The 13,418-nt window shown below is 38.4% G+C and overlaps 1 protein-coding gene and 1 pseudogene across 2 annotated transcripts; both read left to right on the top strand.

Annotated features, from left to right (window-relative positions):
* Positions 1-3,324: 3,324 nt before the first annotated feature.
* LOC147481854 (uncharacterized) lies at positions 3,325-4,589 on the top strand (annotated as a pseudogene). Its single transcript, XR_015206303.1, has 2 exons — positions 3,325-3,655; positions 3,771-4,589. The product of XR_015206303.1 is annotated as an uncharacterized LOC147481854 (transcript).
* Positions 4,590-9,909: 5,320 nt separating this feature from the next.
* LOC147481853 (uncharacterized) lies at positions 9,910-13,146 on the top strand. Its single transcript, XM_086579093.1, has 4 exons — positions 9,910-10,009; positions 10,925-11,944; positions 12,160-12,452; positions 12,895-13,146. The coding sequence occupies exons 1-4, from the start codon at positions 9,910-9,912 to the stop codon at positions 13,144-13,146; spliced, it is 1,665 nt and encodes a 554-aa protein (XP_086435219.1).
* Positions 13,147-13,418: the final 272 nt, after the last annotated feature.

Raw genomic sequence — 13,418 nt, 5'->3', positions numbered from 1 at the left:
ATTACTGCTCAAAGGATAAAGGCTTTAATGATGTTTAGCCCATTCACATGTCTCACAAGATAGACCTGACATGGACACTTTGGAAAAGAAATACGAAAATAAATAACGAAAATACTCAAAAGAAATATGACCTAATAAACGATGATGCCAACATAACACCCACTTTATATTTTCACTACTAGACGAAGACTCTAACTAGAGAGCATGAGGAGAGACTCAAGAAACATGTCCATCCAGTACATATAAGCCATCCCTTCACGCCCACTGCCAATCACCTTCTACGACACGGATCCCGAAAAAAATACAAGAAGAGGGATAAAATGTTACACCGCAATTTACATCTTTGGTAAGTTTACTAACTGAAATAAGATTGGAGGTCAACTCGGGGAACATAGAGAACATCGGTGATAACCCTTCCCAAAGAATAGGAGTCTCAGCCCCATTGGCAAGGTGAACTATTCGTTTCCAAGAACTAGATGCATAATTTCGAAAAAGATAGGACATACCAGTCATTTTATCAGTGGCACCCAAATCAACAATCCAAGGTAAAAGTCGTATGGGATGCAAAAACACTATTAGCGGATGCAAAATTACATGCATGAGAATCCCCCGGTTGAGAAGGCAGAGAGAGAAACTATCAGAACCTACTGATCTCGGAGAAAGAACACTAGAAGTAGAAGACTCTGGTGTATTAGAGTCAACCCTTGTTAGCAATTCGGGATACGGCAAAAATTCGGTACGGGAATAAGTCAATAATTATTCAGCGACTCAAAAAAACGGTACGGTCAAATATTCGGTCAAAAATTCACAATGCGGCAATTATGCGGTGTTTAATTAATACGTGTTTTAAATGTTTTGTTGCAAAAATTCGGAAGTCAAAAATTCGTAATATTATGTTAGTAAATATTAATAATAGTTGTTATTCTTTACAACATAACAAACATATCCAAACAATTTCGCTACGAAAATATTGAAACCAATTGAACGGTCTACATAGGTACCTTTATTTATTTGTTCTTGGATTGAAATTTCAGTTCAAACTTCAAAATACACACACCATGACATGACAATTTAAATATTGTCCAAAACGTATAAAAGCAAAGCTTTTTGATTAATTTATCACTAAGAATGTAAGAGTGAGGCACTTAAAGTAAGAGTGAGGATATAAAATACATAAAAAATAACAAAAGCGCAACTGAATTTTCATTATTTTTTGGAAGCCAAATTTTTGAAAACTTCGCCAAAAACCAAATTATTCTTTTCAAAGCAAAAAATCGCGAATTATTACGTATTACCCTTACAAAATTCGATTAGCGATTTATTAGCGAATAATTCGGCGAATTGCTAACAAAGGAGTCAACAGATAGGTGTGTTGAGGACTGGGATGATGAGCGTTGTTAAGAACTAGGATAACCGTGTACATAACTAATAACATGTTGCCTTTATATGCCCAAATCTACCACAATGATCACACTTTTTTTTGGAGGACGAGAACTACCAAAGGCCACCGGCAATGGTAAAAGATTGGGTAGTGGTGCACGGAAGTCTATGGACTTAACCGACGGTGGTGACATATAAGCATAACAGACTACCATAGCAAAAGCCTCAAACATAAGACTAGGAGTATGAGGAACATGTGCTCAACGACTCTGATCAAAGAGACAATAGGTGTGTGCTTCGTTAAGAGTTGGGAACGGATGCTTGTCAAGCAAGTGAACAACATCATACTCAAACTCAGGATTGAGCCCAACAAGAAAATGAAATACTCGATTCTTCTCCACAATCTTTGCATAAATCTCTGCTGCATTAGCCGGCCATTCAATAAAACTATCATAATGAGATGATTCTTCCCAACCAGATCGAAGTCTCGCATAGTACACTCCCAAGAGATTGAGTACCCTGTTTGAAATTTTCAATCTCATTGGAAAGTTGGAAACTCCTTGCATTATTTTGTCTCCGAGAATATATTATTGAACCTAAGAGATTCAAATAAGATATGTTAATTCGTAAACAAATAGCCGAAAAAATCGTTGGTTGCATAAAATAAATCAACCAAATCCTCACCATATCATAGAATCATCTAAGAACCACTTAGCATACTTGGATCGGGCGGAGGTGCCTTTTTGTGCCCGTAAGAAATCCTATCTTTCCACGACCTCTAACAAACAGTTTTTCAGATTGATTGTGCCTATCGAACATAGTTCAAGCCATCTAATAGGCTGTGAGGTAATTTTCAAATTCGGATTATCATGAATAGGGTAGAATGACTAGACATTTTCACTTCGTTCCAACCGAAATAATACCAATATAGTAGACGCATCACCATTAGCCATATCGATTTTTTTTAAAAAAATACCTCAAAAAAATAATAAACAGATATGAGATTTAGATCAACGTCTATCGCATCTCGCGATTGGTTATAAAAAGGAAAAACAGAAAAGAAAAACGCAGAAACTTAGGTTGTGATCAAAACAACATTACTAGAGAGAAATCACAGATAGTGGCTGTGTGAATCAGTAAAAAAAACAAAATCGCAACCTCAGAAATTTTTTGGTATGAAATAATTATAACTCGCTCCAATACCATATAAAATTATGGAAATGAGAAAATATTATTATTCTTAAATAATATTACAAAGGAATTTACTCTCCTTAAATAAGGAGACAACAAATACTATAACTCCTTCATACTCAATGTGGGACTAAAACCCAGAATGTAGTATACTACTATTCATATATCTCAATAAATATATATAGCTAACTTCGAGTAAAGGCGGTGATAAAAAAAAAAAATCTTGCTGGCAATTTGTTATCTGTTGAAGGGAGCAATTCTTTAAATATTTTAAACTGATTTGTATGCTGGATCCACTTTGAAGAGGTCCTGAATCCGAGCTCAAACAGAAAACTTTGGATACTGTTGATCCGCAGCTCAAACAAGGAAAGGCATGGAGTCAGTGACTCTGTTCTACTCCTATTATGTGGTCCTTGTTCGGAGCACACACCAGTACAGCACGTCTGTGTTACGTGGAAGACATCAATACTCTTGTAAACACAACTTCCTCTAGTTTGTCACGTTCTGTGTTAACATGCTATATATATGGTCCCTAAAAGACCCATCCCCACAAAAATAATAAATAGTAACATAAAGTAGAAAAAAAATAATTTAGACTTATGCTATATACAGCGTGGCATTGATGTGGATTCAATTTGGAGTGGACCCATGAATGCTGACAAGACACTGCATGTGCCACACATACCACTCAATTGTCATCTCTGTGGACCATATTTCAATCCACCTTCACTTATTCCTTCTCATTCACAAACAAAACCCAATCTAAATATTTTAAGACATTGTATGACACAAATTTCTGGACAACAATCTCCTTCCCTCTCTCCTTGAGGCCATAGCCATGGCTGATCTTCAATATTCTCCTAATAATCTCTTGTTAGTCATGGATTGCCTATGGTTCCACCAGATTATTCTCTTCTCATCAGAACTCATCTCCCTGCCTAGCCTAAAACTGACTACAACAACACCTAAAGTAGAACCTATCACAAAGATTGGTCTAAACTCAGAGTCAGACCTCTCCTTAACACCACCTTCGGAGGAAAACATATCCGAGGGGTCATCAGATACATCTCCAACTTCTCCCAAGGTAAGAAAATGAAGCAACAATGAAGTGAGATATTAACTCCTTTGTTTTCGCTCACTAGTTGTATATATTAGTCTACTTACATAGTTACGCTTAATTCATGTTGATGCTACTATAGGAGGATAACTTGGTTGAGGACACTGACGCAGAAGACGAAGAGGAGGTCATCAACTATTACAACTATAAGAGGAAAAGACCGACCAGTTTAACTCTCATTTCAAGCAAAAGCAGGTCACATTCTTCGTCACCGTCAGTACATAAACTTCCTAAACATCTCAGAAACATTGGTGCAAAGGCACCATTATTAAGAAAGGCAATGAGCTGCAGAAGCTTATTTGAGCTAGAATACGAGGAAGTTAAAGGGTTTATGGATCTTGGTTTTACGTTCAAGAAAGAACAATTAAGCTCTAGGATGATGAGTGTGATCCCTGGCTTACAAAGACTAGATGAATACAAAGATGGACCAGAAGGCCATTGCATTAACGCAAAGTCTGAAGAAATGGAAGAAAATGACATTGAAGAGTTGGATAGAGTGAAAAATGGAGTAAAGTAGGCCTTATTTATCTGAAGCTTGGTTGATAAAACGACCTGATTCGCCGTTGCTTAATATGAGAATTCCACGAATATCGACTTCAAGTCATATGAAGAAGCACCTTAAATGTTGGGCTAGGACTGTTGCATCAGCCATTGAACTAGAGTTTTGAAACTATACTAAGCAAGGAATTCAAATTTCAAAGATATCGGCAACACCACAACTGTACAACAGCAACTTCATTTTGAGAGTACATACTACTACCGCACTGCACCGACAATGTAAAAAAACTGGATTATAAGACTAATGCATTATTGAATGTATTTTGGCACGTATTGTTATCTTGGTATGCTTACCTCTAAGAGGTAATTAAGAAAACCAACTCGTTAATAAAATAAGCTTTTTTCATGCTTTTGTTTAATGAATTGAAAACCTCACTTATATATGCAGCTAATTTTACATGCTTCCTTGGAGAGTTAGTTTGATACTAAATATTCAGTGCATAAATCTCCTTTTTTGCTAAAGGTAATTGTATTGATAGAAAATGAAAGAATGTTACAACCAGTGAAAAACAGAAAAATTGAAACAAAGAACTACATACTCTAGGCTCTAGCTAGCCAAAGGCATGCATGTCAGCAATCATATATATCAAGAAGAGACTTCGTCATCTATAATACGTAAGGCCTTGACGCTCCACTCTTGTGAGAAAGTTTGGCCTAAGCCCTAATGCTCCACCACTGATTGATCGGTTTGCCCAGTTGCCCTCCCTTCCTTGTGCAAGCATGCATCAGCAATTCAGCAGCGAAATTGACTTCACGCCAAGTGAGTATATAAATCTCAGCTAACTAGATCCGAATGGAAGGGGAAAAAATGTACTCAACCTGTGATGCATCAATCTTTTTTGTTCGGGTAATAATAATTGCCAAGAGTCCATAATTTTTTTAACAAAATCAAACAAAACAATAAACATCTGTTTACTATGATATATAGGTGGATCAAATAACGAAAGCAAGTCTTGTTGGAGTTATCCCTCACATAAGGATGAAGGAGAGAAACAGATCTTTGTTAGGTGTGATGAAGTCCGAGATAGGCAAGGGATTAGATTAGTCGCGGACAAAGGCGCTCGGCCCTTGCCGTGAAAAAGAAGATATTTTTTTTTCAGCCCTCTCACCTCTCATGAAACATGTCTACTGGAAGTTTGGATGGAAAAATAAGAAGGCGCGCGCACCCTCGAATTGGCCTTGTCGAGAGCACGCCCACGCTCCTGCCTAAACTTGTCAGTTTCTAATTTTCTACAGGAACCACGAGATTGCAGTTTACTATAAAAACAGAAATTAGGTTTTGGAAAACCAAGTCTTGAATAGAAACCCAATTTTGAGAGCAATCAAGATTGAGAGAAAACCCTTGCAAAGAGAAAAGCTTGTAAGGAGAGAGGAGTGATCTAGTAAGGTGGAAAGACTTGAGAGGAGTTATTGTAATCTTCCTTCTTATACTTATAAAAGAATTAGCTCTTGTAGAAGTATGCATCATTGGCCGAACCACGGTACATTTTTGTGTTGTGGTATGTTTTACTTGCTTTATATTTCTATTGCCTGTTTGTGATAGTTATATCCATAGATTACGATCATGGTTGTTGGTTGTAGTAAAAGATTAGATTTTTTATTGGAGTAGTAGATTGTCCAAGTACAAGTTATCTTAGTGGGGATCGATTGGTGTCGTTTTCCCCAACAAGTGGTATCAGAGCCAGGTTGGATTAAGCCCAACAAAGTTGTTATCCAAACCTTGCCCAAAAGGTGTTTGAAAAAATTTCTGAAAGGAGGTTTGAGTTGAAATAGCTTGTGGAGATGGACCATTTTGTAAACACTCGCATGACTAGTCAAAATAAAGGTAACTACACTATTTGGAAAGCCAGGATGGAAGACTTGCTCTATTGCAAGGACTTGGCACAACCCATTGAGAATGGATGAGTAAAACCAGACGCAATTGTCACGGCTAAGTGGAAGACATTTGATGGAAAAACGATTGGGTGCATTAGACAATGGATTGACAACAATGTAATCCGTCTTGTATCCAAAGAGACCACCGCTTTCAGCTTGTGGAAGACATTAGAAGACCTCTACGAGAAGACAAGAAAGGACGCACATAATAGCTCCTGTCACTTAGATATCCTTGTTACAGAAAAACTAGAGAGAGGCAAAAGCAGAAAACCATCTCATTCTAGAGGTGATGACAAAAGAAAATCTAAGAGCGCGATCAAATCTCCTAAGAAAGACTTGTCGTGTAATCATTGCGGTATCTATGGCCATTTCAGGTATGAATGCATAGAACTGAAGAGGGATGAGAAGACTAGTACCGTACATGAAGACAAGTTAGAGTTTAAAGAAAACATCACTGGTAGAGACGCCACAGACATCGCTTCAGAAGGTGAAGTAGGAATTGTGTCAGACTGTGATGAGTTATGCTTGAGCACTTCATGCCAGGGTACAGAATGGGTGGTAGATACAGATGCTTCCTACCACGTCACACCCCAGAAGAGTTTCTTCACTACCTACAAATCGGGTGATTTTGGTGAGGTAAAGATGGGCAACAATGAAGTCTCGAAGATTGTAGGCATTGGGGATGTTCATGTAGAAACCAATGTTGGCTACACCTTGACACTTAAGAATGTCAGACATGTCCCTGACATTTGGCTAAGCCTAATTTCTACTGGGAAGTTAGATGATGATGACTTTCAAAACTCGTTTGGTAACAAGTGTGAGGGAGTAATATTCACATCTAATGAATATCAAACACGTGTCCAGCACAAACATGAATGCAGATCAACCCTTGATCCTCGTCCTTATAGCTCGCTTCATAGCGACTCAACTAGGGCAATTGATCTAACTAATCTGTAGTCAACCGACCCAGAAGTCTTTGTCACACGAGCTCGCTTCATAGTAACTTCGCTACACACGAACGACCTCTCATGGTAGCGATCTCCCAGACTCTCACTCATCTCAACGGTTGGTAATGTATGTTTTTATTACTACCATCAAGATCAGAGCTTTAGGCACGCTTCGTAATAACTCGCCATTATGGCTCGGGAGTAACCTGAAGACCTGGATCTGACCTAGCGAGAGCAAGAGGCGCAACCCCTTGCTTATATAAAGAGGATGAGGAACTACGTCTGACCTGATTCAAGTTCCTCCCTAGAGAGAAAACTTGATACGTAGGCAGTTCGTCCATACGAACACGGTCAAACCCACTCAACCACTATATCTCCACCAAATTACCTATACCTGTAAGGTTAGATGAAATATAACCTTTACATTGGGGACGTCTGTGGCTTAATTTCTTGAGTTCACAAACTTTCAAACAAAAACTTTCGAACAAAATCTCAAGCCCACGAAGCATGGAAAACCTACACGATCAACTGAAGGCTATGGCTACCCAAATGGAAGCCATGAATGGTAGCATCGCCCAGCTCTGACAGGAGAACGCCGCTCTCAAAACCCAGGTCGAATCCCAGAGTCCGAACAGGGTTACCACTGAGGATGGGATCAATGAAGTCAACCAGCAGATCAATAGCCTCTCCCAGCGGATCGAACAGAGCATTGGGAAGAAGGACGCCACTCAAGACGTCCACAAGATGTTGAAGACGTACTGGGCATCACCTTTCATGCTCGAAGTACTTAATAAATCCTCTCCTCAAAATTTTATTCAGCCTCGGTTCTCAATGTACGACGGCAGTACGTGCCCTGGTCAGCACGTAGCTCTCTACATTCAGAGCCTTGCATTCTACAATGCGTAGGAGTTCGACCACCTGCAATGTCGCTTGTTCCCAGCAAGCTTAAAAGACCGAGCTCTCGACTGGTTCTACTCGCTAGGACCAAACTCAATCGACAGCTTCAAAAAGCTCACTGACCAGTTTGCTAGCCAGTACGTCTACAATAGACATAAGACAACCGACCTCAATTCACTCTTCCAATTGTCTCAGAAGAGTGATGAACCAATTCGCACCTTCCTGGGACGTTTCAAGGCAGAGCTACTATCCATGGAAAGCGGCCTCAAGGAGTCGTTTGCCACAGTAGCCTTCTCAAATGCGATCAGGAAAAACACTGATCTGTCTAGGTCACTGATAAGTGCTCAAAAAGTGCAATTTAACCTTCAATTATGCCTCTTGTTTAGCCATCTTAGTGGACTAATAGTATTTGTAAGTTATGTTTTATGATTCTACAGATGAAAAAGAGAGTTTTGTGGAATATTAGAGAAAAAGGGGTAAAACGGAGCAATTCAGAGCATTAAAGATCACATGGGAAGCCTGTGGACAATCATGGAGAAGGCTAAGGAATTGAAGCTATTAAAGATGCAACTCGAACCTATTTTAAAGCCTATTTGGAAGCCCAAGGCAAAAGGATTCGTTGCTTGGACTAAAGCCCGCAAAATAGGATAGAAAGATAGAGCAAAAAAAGGGAAAATAGACTTCCGCGTCTCGGACGCATGGATCGCGGCATCCAGACGCGCATTGCTCGTGATCCGAGGAGCATGGATCGGCCCGGGCACATGAAATGACACCGTAGCCACTTCCTTCTCGGTTTGGAGGCGAAGTTGGACTCTGAAAGAAGTTAATTTGTATTAGGAAACAAATGGCGGTTTGGAATGCTTATAGAACTCATTGTAACCCTATCAATAGAGGACCTAAGTGCCTCATGTAATTTGCCAATTCACTTATACTCTTGTCTCGAACTTGGCGAGAGAGATTAATAATAACAGATTCGGTTTTAACTAGTGAGGAGTCTTAATAAATTAGTCTTTCTAGTCTTATGTTCTTGACTCTTCTTCTTCTCGTTCTTCGTGTTCTTCCTTCTTTATGGAAGGCTAATCTTCTCCTTCAAAGGGAGGAGATGAAGTTTGGTGCTTAGGGTTTGATGATTTTTTCTGGGTTCATGGTGTTCTTCAATCAAGTTAGTTCTTTATGTTTTTAGTTATTAGTTTCATTGCCCATACCGGGGGATGGAGGTATATATTAATATTTTTATTTATTGCAATCGAATATCATGCTAGTTTGAGTTTTATTTATTGCAATTGAATATTTGCTAGTGACATGCTTTTATTTATTGCAATTGAATATAATGCTAGAATAGGGTTTTATTTATTGTAATTGAATATTATACTATTATTGTCTACTTTTCTTCTAGTTGTGTAGTATTTTAGAGTAAGAAAAGTATTCCTTGTGTTTGCCTTAGATAGTGATTCATTAAATAGCTGCCCAAGCTCACATAAAAGGAAAGAAGATACTAGTAACCTGAACATAGGAACAACCTTAAGTAGAGTTAATTCGTTAACGATGTTTCGTCCAAGAGGGCATCGACACTCGCTTGATTGCCTAATTGTAGTCTATTTGTGAGAACAACCACGAAGCATAAGGTCACAAATCAAAAGTATTGGTGGATTATAATCTCTTGAATTCTCTATCTTATAAATTCTCAATAGTTTAGTTAATTTAGTTTAATTTAGCATTAGAATCTAAAATCTCTATAATCATAGTTTTTAATCCCTCAAACCCCCTTTCCAGTCCTATCCTTCACATAACATACACTTAAAACTGGAACGATACCCTACTCATTCTTTACTTATTGAGGGATAATTAGGTTTTGATATGTTTTTATTTTGTTCAACGACCATCATCTATCTACATCATCCATATATCATCTCGTACACAAAAAAGAGCGCGTGTCAGTCGCTCATGAAAGAGCACCCTGAAACACTAGCTGAACTGTACGTACGCATGGAGAAGTACATCAAGCTTGCTGAAGGCATTAAAAAAGAAAGGCTAAAGGCCGCAGGCGAGGTCGTTACGATCTCGGATAATGCCCCGTTCTCTAACAAGCGACCCAGGCAACAGGGTCAGTAAACCAGCAACCGAAACCAAACCAAAAGAAAGTTCGATGTGCCTACAAGATCTCCAAGTTACATACTAGAGAAAATAAAAAACACGACCAATTACCAACCTGAGGTAAAACGGCTAGAGGACACACCAGGAAAGTCGTACTGCGCTTTCCATAAAACAAAGTGCCATGAAACCAACGAATGTCGGGGGCTCAAGTACTACCTTCAAGACCTCATTGAGGCAGGGCATCTCAAACATTACACTGATATCACTGTCACCAAGTTCGGCATTTTTTGAATAAAACGCGTTTAAAACCCGTTAAATTGCCAAGGTGTCTTGTATGCGTTTAGAACCCGTGCTTTTCAAAATATCGTGTTTCGTTTGAAACGCGATTTAAATGTAAAAACCGTATATATCGCGAGATTTCAAAAAAATCGCGTTTTAAACTTTCTTCTCTTTGGTTTTGTTCGGACACTTACTCACACTCTCACAGAGACACAGAGTCACACAGCAGAAAAAAAAAACAAAAAAAAAGAACCCCGAGAACTTTACCCCAAAAAAAAGAACCCGATCGAGAAGAGCTCCTTCACCAGTTCACTACCAAGTCGCCAACTACCAAAGTACAAGATTAGCTCTCTCTCTTGCTCCTTGCTTAATGCTTCTGTCTATCTCTCTCATGAATTGCAAGAAATAAGTCAAGTAACAGACTTGCACAGTTGCACCCCCATTAATAACCCAAAATAGCCTTGCAATAAGTAATTGAAGCATTAAATTTCTATTAGTCCTTCATTCAATAATTGTTGTTGTTGTTATTTATGGAACTACATTTTCAAATTTGTAATCTTTTGATGCTTTTCTGATGTATTTTTAGATATGCCAAGGGTTAGAGATCCATTATGGGAGCATGCCGAGCCAACATCACAAAAGAAGAACAAATGCAAATTTTGTCAACTTGAGATATCTCGGGGAATAAGTAGGCTGAAGTATCACTGGGCGAAAATGATTGGGCATGATGTTAGTCCTTGCACTGCTGTGACTGATGAAGTGATGGAGTTGGCACTCAATGCCATAACCGAAATAGAGGACAGGCCTCGTGTTAACAAGAAAGCTAGAGGGAGTAACTCCAAAGAAGCAAACACATGCTCAAGCTTCAATTTCGGGTCTCAACAATCAGTTTATAGGGCATCACGACAGTCAAGCACCATTTCCCACCAACCGAAGGTTTTGGAACTATTGAAAAAGAAGGAAAAGGAGGTTGCTGATATTATGGGAGTAAAATTTATTGTTGCAAACAACCTTACATTTAATATTTTAAGATCAGATGAATTAAGAGAGTGGTGCCAAGCTATTGGGAAGTATGGTGAAGGGTATGTGCCTCCTGGTAGTGAAACTGTGCGTACCAAGATTCTAGGTTCATTGAAGGATGAAGCAACAATGTATGTGAAAAGTGTCCAAGAGTCATGGGAAGATACCGGTTGCACATTGATGTCAGATGGTTGGACATATGCTAGAAGAAGGCACCAGGTTAACTTGTTAGCTAGTAGCCCAAGTGGAATCGTGTTCTTGAAGTCCGAGGTTGTCAAAGAAAAACAGATGGGAGAATATCTTGCTAACTTCATAATGAGCACCATGGAAGAAATTGGTTCACATAATGTGGTTCAAGTTGTTACAGATAACACAAGCAATTATGGTTCAGCTGAGGCTATTATTCAATCTCGTTACTCGCATGTTTTTAAGACTTCATGTGTAGCACACTGCATAGACCTGATTTTAGAGGATATTGATAAGCTTCCTTCTGTAATGCCAATCATGAAAAGTGCAAGCGAACTTGTTACTTTCTTATACATGTCACCTGCGATTTTGGAAACAACGAGAAAGTTTACAGACAATCGTGATTTGAAGAAGCCGGGAGCAACTAGATTTGCTAGCCAATTTCTTTGCTTACAATTTGTATTGGAAAAAAAAATAAAAAAAAAATAAAAAAATAAAAACTTTGAGATTCTTGGTAAGCTCAAATGATTGGAAAGCTCATAAGAGGACAAGAGAGGATGATGCTAAAGCACTTGCATGTTGAGGTAATACAATTTGATGCCTTTTGGATTAAAGGCAATGAAGTGGTTGCAATTGTTGAGCCTATTGTGAAACTACTTAGGATGGTTGATGGAGATGAGTGTACATTGGGATACATATATGAGGGCGTTATTAGAGTCAAGGAGTCAATAAAGATGATTCTTAATAATGATAAAGATAAATATGACCCTTATTTGGCAATCATTGAAAGGAAACGAATTCAACGCCATCATAGCCCCATTCATGTAGTGGCTGCGTATCTCAATCCCAAGTTTTACTATGAAAAGATTGTTAAGATGGACGCTGAAATTAAAGATGGTATGAGTAAGGTGAGACAAAAATTACTTACAAGTGAAGAGAGGAAATCCCTCACTCAAGAGATAAATTTTTATCATGCAAGACATTCAAAGATTTTCACCCCAATGGTTGTTGATGCTCTATCAAACACTCATCCTCGTACGTAAAATTATTTCATTATTAATTTGTTTCTTATTAATAACTATTAGATGTTGATTGCATTTATCTATTTGATTGTTACATTAATATTTGTACATGCTTTCTAGGTTTATGGTGGGATATATAATTATATATGGTGGTAATCTTCCGGTCACGCATAAGATTGCTATGAGGCTTCTTAGTCAAACATGCAGTGCATCAGCTTGCGAGAGGAATTGGAGTGCCTTTAGGGCTGCACAAACCAAAAAGAGAATTAGATTGGAGCCAAAAAGATTGCATGACTTGGTTTATGTTAGGATGAATCTCCATATGTAGAAGACTAGTGCGAAAAAGACGGAAGATAATCTAAAACCGATTCAACTAGATGACGTTATAGCTTTTCCAGATGACCCGACTCCTGTAGTTGGAAATGATGTGGAGAATATTGTTGATGGTGGTGATATATCTGATGATGAGGAATATGTAGATGTCGAGGATGGTGGTAATGAGGCTCATGTTGAAGTAGACGCAAATAATGGAAATGCGGATGATGAAGAATTTCATCGTTTAATGAATGTATTTGAGTGAGACATATTTATTTAGCTCTTTTTTTGCCTTTTGGGTTAAAAACATATGATTATATTCTCTCTGCAAGTGTGTGCTTTAGTTGTGGATGGACATATATAGTGTCGTGCACAGCTTATACATTGTCGTATATAAGCTTATACATTGTCGTATATAAACTTTCTTTGTTGTATAGTGTCGTGCCCAACTTATACAGTGTCGTGCATAACTTATACATTGTCGTATATAAACTTTCTCTGTTATATAGTGTCATGCACAGCTTATACACTGTCGTA

This window comes from Coptis chinensis, chromosome 8 (genome assembly GCF_015680905.1).
Source record: "Coptis chinensis isolate HL-2020 chromosome 8, ASM1568090v1, whole genome shotgun sequence".
In the NCBI taxonomy this organism is placed as follows: Eukaryota; Viridiplantae; Streptophyta; class Magnoliopsida; order Ranunculales; family Ranunculaceae; genus Coptis; species Coptis chinensis.
The sequence above is the reverse complement of the archived record's forward strand: the minus strand, read 5'-3'. Positions and strand labels throughout refer to the sequence as shown.

What these genes read in the sequence shown, in the direction of transcription:
- LOC147481853 (XM_086579093.1), top strand. Translation starts at nt 9,910, where the DNA reads ATGAAAGAGCACCCTGAAACACTAGCTGAACTGTACGTACGCATGGAG. An exon ending in AGAAAGGCTAAAGGCCGCAG is followed by an intron (nt 10,010 to 10,924) that starts GCGAGGTCGTTA and finishes ATGTATTTTTAG; the next exon opens with ATATGCCAAGGGTTAGAGAT. An exon ending in TTAAAGATGGTATGAGTAAG is followed by an intron (nt 12,453 to 12,894) that starts GTGAGACAAAAA and finishes CTCCATATGTAG; the next exon opens with AAGACTAGTGCGAAAAAGAC.